This window comes from Eucyclogobius newberryi, unplaced genomic scaffold, assembly GCF_026437365.1.
Source record: "Eucyclogobius newberryi isolate DKJ021-1_F unplaced genomic scaffold, fEucNew1.0.hap1 SCAF_3, whole genome shotgun sequence".
Lineage (NCBI taxonomy): Eukaryota > Metazoa > Chordata > Actinopteri > Gobiiformes > Gobiidae > Eucyclogobius > Eucyclogobius newberryi.
This window is the reverse complement of record NW_027315945.1, coordinates 16,076,773-16,089,880: the sequence shown is the minus strand read 5'-3', so window position 1 is coordinate 16,089,880 and position 13,108 is coordinate 16,076,773. Positions and strand designations below refer to the sequence as shown.

Here is a 13,108-nt window from a genome sequence, read left to right as displayed (position 1 = left end):
TTTTCTTGAGCTCAACGTTTGTTTCATGATGGATCTTTCTTTATTTGATCAACCTCCAGAACTCCCGGTACCAGACCTACCAACGCATGTGGAACTACATGTACTCAAAGCAGCCCAGTGTGTTTGTGAAAAGCACAGAAGAGGGCATCGCACGTGTGGTCAACTCCAAGTACGCCTTCCTGATGGAGAGCACCATGAACGAGTACCAACGCGGACTCAACTGCAACCTGACTCAGATTGGAGGCCTGCTGGACACCAAGGGCTACGGGATCGGCATGCCTCTGGGTACACCACCAAACTAGTCTGTTCTGCATTCATGTTTATTAAAGGAATTGATGGGGCGCTCGTACATAATTCTCTAAAAAATGGAATGAATAATGAATTAATATAATTTACTTTATTGAGAAAACTATGTTCTACAAAACGGAACTAAAAACAAAAACTGAGCTTTGCCGAACCCTTTGCTAAGTGATCTCTGTCAGAGCAAAGTATTTTGTCAATATCTGATATCTTAACAAGGCTTTTAACAAGCACTTTCAACCTAGCAGCAGTTAATTACACCATTCATCTGATCAAAGTCAATGGCAGAGTGACACTTCTTTTCTAGGGGAGACACAAACTTCAGCGCTGTACTGGCTCTACTTAGGAGCATGTGGTTTAAGGCCAAACAAACAAGATAATGTAGTAGACAAGCATGTATTCAATTATGCATGTCTCTATGTCTGGCACGTAAATGAATTCTTAACCTAGTTTAGAATTCCTAGCGTTCAATAGCCTGAGTAAACATGTATAGAAGAACTGTTTTGGCTGGTACTTAAGCTTAAGGAGATCTATAGATTTCTTGTCTCTGACTTCTTGGCCTGATCTAACATGACAATGTGCAGTGGCCTTCACAGGACTGCCACTTGAGAAGACACTTAATCTAAATGATGGTAAAATGGCACCTCTTGCAGTTAAAGAACTAAGAGAAAATGGCTCAAAGGTTACTCAAAATGCTCAGTGAGAAATTTAAGACTATGGGGGCATACGAATCTGTTATTATTATGATTATGGGTGTCATATACAGTTAGGGTTGATTAAATACCACACTTTTCACCTAGAGTATATTGTAGAGAGAAAAGCTGCTTTAGAGCGGCTTTCCTCAAACCCTAAATCTCAAGGTTGTGTAGTGGAAGTGGACTCTTATCCAAAGTGGTCAAGGACATAGTCATTAGTCTCTAGGAGCTATTTACAGTTGAGTGGAGTAAAGTGGGCCACCTATAGCCCCACTAACCTCTTTGAGGGAAATTGTGGTGATAAAACTGCTTGACTAAACTGGGATCAAGATGAGCAACAGATAAGACCAGAAAACCTGAATAAGCACTTTTTTTTAATCTAAACTATTTTAAAGTAATGGCAATAAATGCTTTGAAGAAAGTTCTTTCCAATTCTGGTAAAGCAAAAGAGACAAAAATAAGACCTGAGGAGAAAGACCATGTAGATAAAAGAGCCAATGTACAACTGCTTTCGTAAGTGCACTTCATGTTGAGTCAGTGGCAACGTTTGAGAATAGACTGTACTGTTCCAAACACTGCAATTCCCCCTGAGTGTGTTATTGCGATGGGGAGAGGACTATTTTTGAAAAGGCTTGGTTTTAGTGGCTTGTGATTTATAGCAGCTCCTCTGGGGTAACAGGCCGTGGAGGAGGTGGTCATCTAGTCACGGTGAACAAGCTCTCCACTTGTGCTCTTTTTTCCTTTCAACCTGGAGTTTGTGAAAGTGCTCAGAAGTATTGAGAGGTACAGAGAAGGTGATTGCGTACTCTGGTAGCTGCAAGTAAAGTGTTGTCTTGGTCTCTCAGAAATATAGAGCATAATGGTTTTGAAAAGTATGTACACAAACACTTTTTAGTCACAAAACTGACATTATAAAACAAAATGGAAGGAGGAGATATAAAAAAATCAAAAACATTTCAAACTTTAGCTTGCTCGGGGCTATTCAGCTATGTTGTTGCTAAACATCAAGGCCTATAATTGTTTCTGAAATATTTAGAAACTGCTAAGTTATTAAAACATTCCACTGAATTTTAAGTTTTAACTGTGTTATTTTGAGTTAAGAAATAATATCATGATATGGACATTAGTTACCACATATCTGGTTATAACTTGTATTATTTACAGTACTTGTTTTGTTTTTTTCTTCCATTTTTCCAAAAATGTATTTTGGTAAGAGCATTGGGTGCACGGTGTGGTTAGAGCTCTCGTTTTCCCATGTTACGTGGGTTTGCTCCGAGTACTCTGGCTTCCTCCCACCATCAAAACACACATGTGTTTGATCACTCTATATTGAATAAATGTGAGAATGAATGGTTGTCTCTGTGTCTATGTCTCTGTGTTAAACCTGCGATGGCTGGCCCCTGTCCAGTGTGTACCCCTAAGGGGTAAAGTCACTGGGATATGCCCCAATCATGGGAAAAGTGGTCAAATATATTTGACTTGTACTTGTTCAGCACATCACAGCAGAAACACATGATTTTATATTACTTTAGACCGTTGCCATAGCAAGTATTACATCTTTTGAATAGTTAACTATAAGGCACTGTCACAATACTTGCACTAAACACTATACACTTGACTAAAGTGTGCATTTTCTGAAAATGCAGAAAGTGTGTAAAAGCACCAGGGCACAGGGGAGATAAACAAGAGAATAGGGACAGTCTTCAGCTCTTCAGAGTGTTGTGAATGAAAAACAGCAGTGTAAAACAGCTGTCAGTGTGTTGTTCAACCACAGCTGAATTAATCACAGCCACATCTCAGTTTAATTTGGATCATTTGCTGAATTGGCCACAAACAAATAAGAACAGGCTGAATGTTTTTACAGAGTTTTTGCTGTGCAACATATCATTAACTGTTAAGACCTTTCCTTTGTCTCTTGTTAGCTCTCGTTGCTAAGTTGCTAAGGCAGAAGCTCTGCGCCATTTGAAAACATTACAATGAAATGCATTGTGGGGACTGTACTTAAAGGTGCCATAACATGCTTTTTTTTCACATTTCGTAGTCTATCCTAAGTGTATAATTGATGATAATAATAAGGGTTGTGCAACACCCTTAACATAATAGTTAAGAAATATCACCCAGACCTTGGACCCCCTCACCAACCCGGAAATGCAAACGGCTTGGTTTGATATTCGCCCCCACCCTTGTGAAGAGCAATCTGGCTCCCCCGCCCACCCGTGACGTAGTCTCAGAGCGTGTGTGCCCCGCCCACCCGTGACGTAGCCCCACAGCTGTCTGCTCCGCGCTGCGCCACTCCGCGCGACTCAGTGAGAAACGATAGAACTTCAGATCAACACTACTTTTGAGACTAAATAAATCTGGTGTTTATTCATCATCCCCCCTCCGGAGAGGGGGGATGATGACGCGTGCTTGCCCTTATGACGCGGTCTTGCCCCACCGCCCGTCAGTTTGGAGATTCGAGGAAAGGAGAGTCTGTAATATAGCTAAACACTGCGGGAATCAATTAAAAAAACACTCTGGGTACATATATGAAGCACAAATAGCAATGTAAGAAGGTTAAAAGCTCTGAAAAGTCGATTTTGCATGTTATGGGACTTTAACTGAAGTCTGCATCGCTCCACACTTGCTGGAAGTGCAGAGAAAAGCCTGTGGTGAAGTGCAGATCAAAACTTTCTAAGTATTGGGACACCCTGCACATCTCAGCGGCTCATGCGTGTATTGGGACAGTGCCATGATCTTCAAACTGACACCATATAGCAGGAAGCAACATAGTTTATAAACAGCAAATGTGTTGCCATCTTGCCCCATAACACATTTTGCGTGAAAATGTTGTCACTATCCTACCAATATTTTGCCAACACTATTGCTAACAATCTCTAATTAATCTGGGTAATCAGCATTGAATCCATTATTTCCATCAAACCGCTAACGAAAGACACTGCAATCTACTGCTGTCTCTTTTTTCTTACAAGGGACAAATACAAAGTACAGCACTGACTTTTGATAGTGTAGCCATCTCCTACTGTTCTGGCCTTATTACGCACCTTTGGAGAATAAAAATGGGTACACTTCAGACACCACAAGCCAGCACAGTGACTCAAGATGAAGGCTGGGTCTAAGAATCCTGAAAATATCCTGCAACAAAAGATTTCCGAAGGGGGCTCATCTCAGCAAGTCCCATTAGTCCCAAAACAAGCACAAAAAGGTGATGAAGAAATCTGCAAATACATCTGAAGTGGCTTTGAAGGATTTGTATTATCCAGCTCAGAGCAGGGTTATGATTATGCGCTTGTGCCGTGCAGCTTTCTGGTTAATAAAATTAGACTGGGTGATTCATACTTTGACATTTATTAGCTTGCAGTAACGTTGTAAACCTTACTGTATATTATGGAAGTCGTTTGTGTTTTAACGGTTATAAGAATATGCTTAACAGTCGCGACTAGTACCAAGCATAGGGCCAGTTTTTGACCTGATGAATAAAAAGGATTTAGCGCAAATCGGTGTGTATACATATCAATTTACAGCACAGTGACTGAGGTCTGTGGTTCGACACCCAGGTGCTGTGTGTTTTTTCTGTACAGTTTATGGTATATGTTCTTCCCTGTGTCTGAGTGAGTTTACTGCGGGTCCTCCGGGTTCTCTCTTTAACCTGAAACAATAGGTACAATCCTCCAGCAAAGGGAGTTGTTACGTGTACGTCCAATAGTTCTATAGTAGATCTGCGACACTGTGGCTTTGACTGGCCATTGCTCCTTCACCAATTGTCCTGCGATCAATACAATACACCTTAAGCAAGAAAATGTTGTGTGTGGCTTGCTAATGCTTAAAAGACACAATTCTGTTTCAATCTTTAAAACAACTGCAATTTTGTACTTTGCTTGCGGCAATACTAGCTTTACTAATGGATTGTTTTCTGCAATTGTCTTGACTTTTTCAACCCGTTAAGAATAGCATACAAAAAACTACAAACTAGAAAGTTTACTCTTAATTCTGATCATTTCACAACATAAATTTGGGAATAACTTTATAAAGGCATTAAAGCTTTTTTGTTAGGCCAAAACATTGAACCGCTATGGACTGTCTCATTTGTTTATCAGTCTAGTTATCCTGGACTTACAATGTCAGCCAGCCAAGGACAGGCTTTTGTGATGCCAGACTTAATGTTGCTTAATTCCGACAAGCCTAACTACTAATCCCTCTGTGGATTATGCAAAAATGATTCATAATTAAATCGTCTTTTTGACACCATTCATTTGATGTTGATGACCGGCTCTGATGGTGTTTGTGGCACTTTGTAAACATGATATGACATTGCAGTAATCTCACACTTTATCTGAATAATCCCTGTTTTGTGTTTACCATAATAGTACTTGTAGTAGCTATCTCCAGGCTGCTTTTGTGATCCTTTTCTTAGTTTCTGTTTTAAAAGATAGCGCCTCTAGCTTTGGCACGGTTCACCTCACCTTCTCCATCTCTTGCCCGTCTCTCGCTTTTAGGCTCTCCTTTCCGGGATGAGATCACGTTGGCCATCCTCCAGCTGCAGGAGAATAACCGTCTGGAGATCTTGAAGAGGCGATATTGGGAAGGAGGCCAATGTTCCAAAGAAGAGGACCACCGCGCCAAGGGTCAGTGGACTGCGGCCGTCTATCTGCCGCTGTCGTGCTAATGTCTGCAGAAATCGTCACAATTGCCCTTCCCAGTCCAGCTAATGGCCAACGTGCAACGTGGTGCCCTTGTAGGAAGGACAGTGGGATGCTGAGCACAAAACACTTTTCTTTGTTTGTTTATGCGCTGTGATTGGAATTGTACTGGAGAGGAGAGAATGACAGTGCTTCTTTTGTCTTGACTGTCAGATGAAAATCTCTTTAAAAAATGGTTTTGGTAACAACTTTAACATCAGAGTGCAATATGCAGAAAATTACAGAGGCAGAGAAGAGTTTTTGTTCACTTAGTGTTGTGCATTTGAATATGGAAGGGGGGAGGCAGAAGAAGAAAAAAAAACTTCTGTGAATCAGTACAAAACAGCACAAGAAGCAGAATATATTTTGTTCAGAAAAGCCGCAGTGTCTAAAAACTATTCATAAAAGGAACGAAAAAAGCTTTAGGCACACAGTTTCCAAGCTTTTTGGGGACATTACATAAATTTGCACTAATTTCCCAGTGACTGATCCTTAATCCTTGACTAAACTTTAAACAATGTTGTTGATCTAATATTGAAGGATACATGTCAGCGGCAGCAACGTTGGAACAAAAGAAGTAGCGCTTGAAGTTAACCGTGCCTAAATAGCCATGGTTCCTCTAGGGCGTGGGGGAGGGGGGCATGTTACTGGTACAGACTACTTCCTGGAGTATGGGCTGAAACAGAGCATGCTATGGCCGACCTGCTCATCCGAGGAGAAGGATAGAGACTGTTCTCTAGCCAAAGACTGCAGGAATCAAATCACAAAACACCACAACGTGGAGGAGCAGCGGCGCTACTCCGAGCTCCCCCCGTGTGGCCGAGCTCCTTACCTCATTTCTAAGGGAGCGCCCAGCCACACGGCGGAGGAAAGTAATTTCGACCGCTTGTATCCGGAATCTTGTCCTTTCGGTCATTACCCAAAGCTCATGACCATAGGTGAGGGTAGGAACGTAGATTGACCGGTAAATAGAGAGCTTTGCCTTTCGGCTCAGCTCCCTCTTTACCACAACGGTCCGATGCAGCGACTGCATCACTGCAGCCGCTGCACCGATCCACCTGTCAATCTCACGCTCCATCCTTCCCTCACTCGTGAACAAGACCCCGAGATACTTGAACTCCTCCACTTGGGGCAAGGACTCCCCACCCACCTGGAGAGGGCAAGCCACCCTTTTCCGGTCGAGAACCATGGCCCTGGATTTGGAGGTGCTGATTCTCATCCTAGCCGCTTCACACTTGGCGGCAAACCGTCCCAGTGCATGTTGCAGGTCCGGGTTTGATGGAGCCATCAGGACAACATCGTCTGCGAACAGCAGAGATGAGATCCTGTGGTCCCCAAACCGGACACCCTCCGACCCCTGACTGCGCCTAGAAATTCTGTCCATAAAATTATGAACAGAACCGGTTACAAAAGGCAGCCCTGGCGGAGTCCAACATGCACTGGGAACAGGTCTGACTTACTGCCGGCAATGCGAACACAGCTCCTGCTCCGGTCATACAGGGACCGGACAGCCCTGAGCAAAGGGCCCCGGACCCCGTACTCCCGGAGCACCCCCCAAAGGACACCCAGAGGGACACGGTCGAAAGCCTTCTCCAGATCCACAAAGCACATGTGGACTGGTTGGGCAAACTCCCATGAGCCCTCGAGCACCCGATGGAGGGTGGTCCAGTGATCCACGACCGGGACGAAAACCACTCTGCTCCTCCTGAAACCGAGGTTCGACTATCGGTCGGATTCTCCTCTCCAGTACCTTGGAATAGACTTTACCGGGGAGGCTGAGGAGTGTGATCCCTCTGTAGTTGGAACACACCCTCTGGTCCCCCTTCTTGAACAGAGGGACCACCACCCCGGTCTGCCAGTCCAGAGGCACGGTCCCCGAACGCCACGCAATGTTGCAGAGACGTGTCAGCCAAGACAGTCCTACAACATCCAGAGACTTTAGGTACTCAGGGCGGATCTCATCTACCCCAGGAGCCCGGCCACCGAGGAGTTTGCAAACTACCTCAGTGACTTCAGCTTGGGTGATTGATGAGCCAGCCTCCGAGTGCCCGGTCTCTACTTCCTCTACGGAAGACGTGACTGAGGGATTAAGGAGGTCCTCAAAGTATTCCTTCCACCGTCCGACGACATCCCCAGTCGAGGTCAGCAGGTCTCCACCCGCACCGTAAATGGTGTTGATGAGGCACTGCTTCCCCCTCCTGAGGCGCCGGACGGTTTGCCAGAATTTCTTTGGGGCCGACCGACTCCATCGCCTCCCCAAACTCCTCCCAGGCCTGGGTTTTTGCCTCTACGACAGCACGAGCTGCAGCCCACTTGGCCTGCCGATACCTGTCAATGACCTCAGGAGACCTACAAGCCAGAGTGGCCTGATAGGCCTCCTTCTTCAGTCTGACGGCATCCCTTACTTCCGGTGTCCACCACCGGGTTCGGGGGTTGCCGTCACGACAGGCACCGGAGACCTTACGATCACAGCTCCGAGCAGCCGCATTAACAATGGAGGCGGAGAACATGGTCCACTCGGACTCAATGTCCCCAGCCTCCCTCAGGATATGGGAGAAGCTCTCCCGGAGGTGCGAGTTGAATACCCTACTGACAGAGGGCTCCGCTACACGTTCCCAACAGACCCTCACAATGCGCTTGGGTCTGCCAAGTCTGTCCGGCTTCCTCCTCCGCCAGCGGATCCAACTCACCACCAGGTGGTGATCGGTTGACAACTCTGCCCCTCTCTTCACCCGAGTGTCCAAGACACGCGGCCGGAGGTCAGATGACACGACAACAAAGTCGATCATTGACCTCCGGCCTAGGGTGTCCTGGTGCCAGGTGCACTGATGGACACCCTTGTGCTTGAACATGGTGTTTGTTATGGACAATCCGTGGCTAGCACAGAAGTCCAATAACTGAACACCGCTCGGGTTCAGATCGGGGAAGCCGTTCTTCCCGATCACCCCGCTCCAGGTGTCACTGTCATTGCCCACGTGGGCGTTGAAGTCCCCCAGTAGAACAACGGAGTCCCCGGTCGGTGCACTGTCCAGTACTCCTCCCAAGGACTCCAAGAAGGCCGGGTACTCTGCACTGCTGTTCGGCCCGTAGGCCCCCACAACAGTGAGAGACCTGTCCCCCACCCGAAGGCGAAGGGACGCGACCCTCTCGTGGCGGCTGAGCTGAGGTCCTATAAGCAAGCCCACACCAGCCCGCCGCCTCTCCCCGCGGGCAACACCAGAGAAGTGGAGCGTCCAGCCCCTCTCGAGGAGATGGGTTCCAGAGCCCAAAATGTGTGTGGGCTAGCCGATATCGCTCAACCTCCCGCACAAGCTCAGGCTCTTTCTCCCCCAGCGAGTTGACGTTCCATGTCCCCAGAGTTAGACTCGGTGTCTGGAGATCTGGTCGCCGAGGCCCCTGCCGTCGACTGCTGCCCAGATCTCTTTGCACCGGCCCCTTATGGATCCTCCTGCGGGTGGTGTGTCCACGGAAGGGCGGCCCCACGTCGCTCTTTCGGGCTGTGCCCGGCCGGGCCCCGTGGGGTAAGACCCGGCCACCAGGCGCTTGCCATCGAGCACCCATTCCAGGCCTGGCTCCAGGATGGGGCCCCGGTGACGCCGATCCGGGCGACGTAAACGGCCTTGTTCTTTTACTCATCATAGGGGGCTTCTGAACCGATCTTTGTTGGTTGTGATGTGATTATTTAATTGATAAGCACTACTTTACACTACAGACTTAAAATAAACAGGCGATAAGCCCTCAAAGTTACATCAGTCTTTCATACTTGGTTGGTGCCATGAGCTGCATATAAAAGCGTTTCCTCTCTCCATGTTCTACTGCAGTTTCATACCTGTGGAGACTTGAGGATATCCTTAAATCTCCTTCTTTGAAACCTCAGAATGATTTATACATGAAGCTTATAAAAACATATTCTGAATCTCTCTGGGCATTATCCTCTTTTCTACAAGTCTTTTCCTCATGTCTGCTTGGTCAGTATAACATGTTCTTTCTTCTGTCTGTCTCTATTGGCCTGGCCGCTGCAGGTTTGGGCATGGAGAACATCGGGGGCATCTTTGTGGTGCTGATCTGCGGCCTCATCATTGCTGTGTTTGTGGCCATTATGGAGTTTGTTTGGTCGACGCGGCGTTCAGCAGAGACCGATGAGGTATGCCCCCATACCTGCCCTCGCCGACCCCACAGACACACCCCAGTAGGTTCCCATGGCATCCCGCCAGTCCTTTTGACGCTTGTGTTTGCCTGTTTGTCTGTGTGTACCTGTGTATCATCGGTGTAAATCTCTTGTCTATTTTGATTATTTTATGTGTTGTGCATGTGAAGTGACATGATTTGTGAGATCTGACAAAAAAAACTATCACGAATAAGTTCAAAAATTTGATTTCACTATGCATGTGTTAAGCCATTGTGCCCTGTTACTGTCCTGCCGTATAGCAGTTAGTGTAGTGTTAAACGAATGTGTGTATGGATAAGCAATATTGATGAAAGCCAATATTTGCTTGCATTAAGAAGTAGTGTGATCTTTTTCCTTGGCATTAAATGTCATGATGTATCTTCTCTTACATGCCTCACATGTACACTGGTATTCTTCGTTTCCATTCTTGGATTCCTTCGCATCCATCACATTGTGCGTTTATGTGTCTCTATCTCTTTCTCTCTCCTCCGCTCATCCATTTGACCATCAGTGTCTGTTCTCTAAGAGTGACTACTGTTTTTGTTTGTGTGAGCACATTCTTTCTTATTATTTCAATGGGTTTGTGAAAATGCATTGTGTTTTTGAACTCTAGTAGCAGTGTTGTTGGAATGATGAAGATCTATAGGTTTAGCTGCTGTGGCGCGTGCGTGAGTGTGCTCTGTGTTTGGGCCTGCTTGTCCGTCCATATTACATAGTGACATAATGAAGTGTCCATGAACTAAACAACATTTTGGTGTTTTTTGTGTTTAGATTGTAATAACCCTCTCTGCTCCTGGGATTCTCTCCCATTTCTACCATCACCTCACCTCCCCTCACCTCTCCATCACTGCTCTCCACGCTTCCATTTGTTGACTTCTGTGCCCTTGCTTCTCCTGTGACTCTTTGGTTTCCCACGCTTCACTGGGTCTGTTTTTTCTGATGTGCTCCTGCCTTGTTGTTTTAATTTCTGGCTTCTTTTTTCTATTTGCTTTCCCTCATGTCCGTTCCTCATCTTTGTGTCCTGCCTCACCACCGTCTTGTTCTGCTGCCTGCTTTCTTCTTCGTGTCTGTGGCACCCTTCCTTCCTCCCTACTTCCTTTTCCCCTCCTTTCCGTGTTTCCTTTGTCCCGCCCGTCCCTCCTTCTTTCTTTGTTGCAGGTGTCTGTCTGTCAGGAAATGATCACAGAGTTCCGAAACGCCGTCTCATGTAAGAAGAGTTCTCGCCTGCGTCGGCGCCGGCCCCTCAGCAGTTCAGCGGCCCTGCGACACCCTGCCCGCATCGCCATGGGTGCCCCGCGGCCTCTGCGTCTAGTCCGAGAGATGCGCCTGAGCAACGGGAAGCTCTACAGTGGAGCAGGACCCCTGACTGGGGGCACTGGAGGGGGGTGTACAGGACCTTCTGATGTTGGCCCGGGACCACAGCGTATTCTAGACGACCCTCTAGGAGCCAACACCACCCCTCCCCCTCCAGCGCCCACCCCAGTCATGCTGCCGGGGCGCGGGTGCACCCACGTGCGCATCTGCCAGGAGTGTAGGAGAATCCAGAACATGAGAGCAGGGGGCAGTATAGGCTCCACAAGCAGCAGAATACCCCCCTCATCTGCCCCCCTGCCCCGCCTACCCCCACCTCCACCCCAGTCCTCCTCTAACACAGACAGTGAGGGTGGAGGGGGGCCCAGTCCGAGGAGACTCCACCACAGCCCCCCGCCCCACAGCAGCCGGCCCTGTCCGCCCCAGAGCAGTAACACCACAGACCTTCTGGGGGACCAGGACTGAGAACAGGACACTTCTTAAAGGACCAGTGTTTTTGTTACTTTGGACAAAAGCTGTTAATCTTAAGAGTGATCGTCTTTGAATTGACTTTTTCAGAGAAATAAAACTGACAAAAGAAACTCTGCCCGTACACAGAACTGCTCAGTGGGAACAAGTCTGCACAGAAGAGAAGAGACAGAAACTTCTTTAGTTTCCTCACCTCCAGAATCAGAGGCTTTCACAGACACTTTGTTGAAAGAGAACAATCTCTCAATTGAAAGAGAACCCCGTCAGAGGACATACTGCATCTGTATGTGATTTAAAAGAACAACTAAAGACTTTCAGAGAATGGTTTCCTGTTGTTTTCTTTTTTCGGATGTCTTGTTTTGTTACCATTGTTCAAAGTGGGAATCCAGAGTTAAATACAATCTATTTGTGACAATATGGTGGATTATAAAATACGAGAAAAGAGATTTGACTTATTTTTGGAGTTTTGTGTCTTCTTCTGCATGTGCCCCCGGCCTTTGGGAGTAGCTGAATGAATGCATCACAACAACAGTAACAGATGATTCTACATTTTGGCATCTGAGCCTCCGGTAAGTCTCAGTATGTCCTCATAGTGAGAATCCATTCAGCCTCGCTACATCCAGAGATAACCAGCCCAAAGGGGAGTGTGTGCGGGACAGCCAGAGTTCAAAATGTGAAATTAATGTCCCTTGTTATCCTGAATAAGATTTGCCAAGCCTGTACTTTTTCACCTTTGTTCACAAAGCGTAGCGGAGATACAGACAGTGAGAGAATGGGAGAATCAAGTAAAAAAGTGGGAAAGGAGCAGAGCGCACGCAGGAGAATCCCAATGAGACATGCTCAAGTAGAAGGGCTCCATTAGATCTGTCCTCATCTGTTAATTCTGGGCATCTTCTTTGGGGCTTGTAAATGCGCCAGTGGGCTACTTCCTCGCTTTCTGTTTAACTGACAGACTTGGCCTTCCACAGTGGCGACTCCTGCCAGACTGATAGACTCAACACACCCTCGTCAATACTGTCTCAAGCTTTTGATCGCGTAATTACTCCCTTTGGTGGCTGCAAACCCATTCACGAGGGGATTGACTGAAGAAAACATGCTGATAAAGAGAACTGCAAGAAATGAATGTTTTAACATTGGCTATTAAAGGAATTGAGCCTCTTTTAATGGAGCGCTGCTAATGTAACAGCCCATTGTTTTGTAAAACTCCATCCCTGCCTTATACTTTATAGTACTGTAATAGTACTATATAGCAGTGTTTCCCAAAGTAGGGGTCAGGCCCCCGGGGTCACAAAGCATGAGTTAGGAGTCGCAAGCTGATTTAAAGATATAATGTTAAAATTCTGACTGAATGTATTTAATGTATTTTAATTGAAAACAGTCGGTTTTAGTGAAATCTGGTCAGATAAAACAATAAACTACTGAAATAAATACAATTAAACCTAATTTTAAATAGTTTAAAACTCCAAATTATTACAGAAATCTATTTC

The 13,108-nt window shown here is 46.3% G+C and overlaps 1 protein-coding gene across 3 annotated transcripts in view; it reads left to right on the top strand.

The window, feature by feature from the left end:
* The window catches only part of grik5 (glutamate receptor, ionotropic, kainate 5), a 120,001-nt gene extending 107,924 nt beyond the window's left edge, over positions 1-12,077 (top strand). For 2 of the 3 annotated variants that reach the window (XM_072460208.1, XM_072460209.1), the window contains 4 exons: positions 60-285; positions 5,492-5,620; positions 9,697-9,863; positions 11,001-12,077. In XM_072460208.1, the coding sequence (XP_072316309.1) occupies positions 60-285; positions 5,492-5,620; positions 9,697-9,863; positions 11,001-11,618 (1,140 nt within the window). In that variant the 3' untranslated portion in view covers positions 11,619-12,077. The remainder of the gene's footprint in view (positions 1-59; positions 286-5,491; positions 5,621-9,696; positions 9,864-11,000) is intronic. The other variant, XM_072460211.1, reaches the window with a different exon arrangement.
* Positions 12,078-13,108: the final 1,031 nt, after the last annotated feature.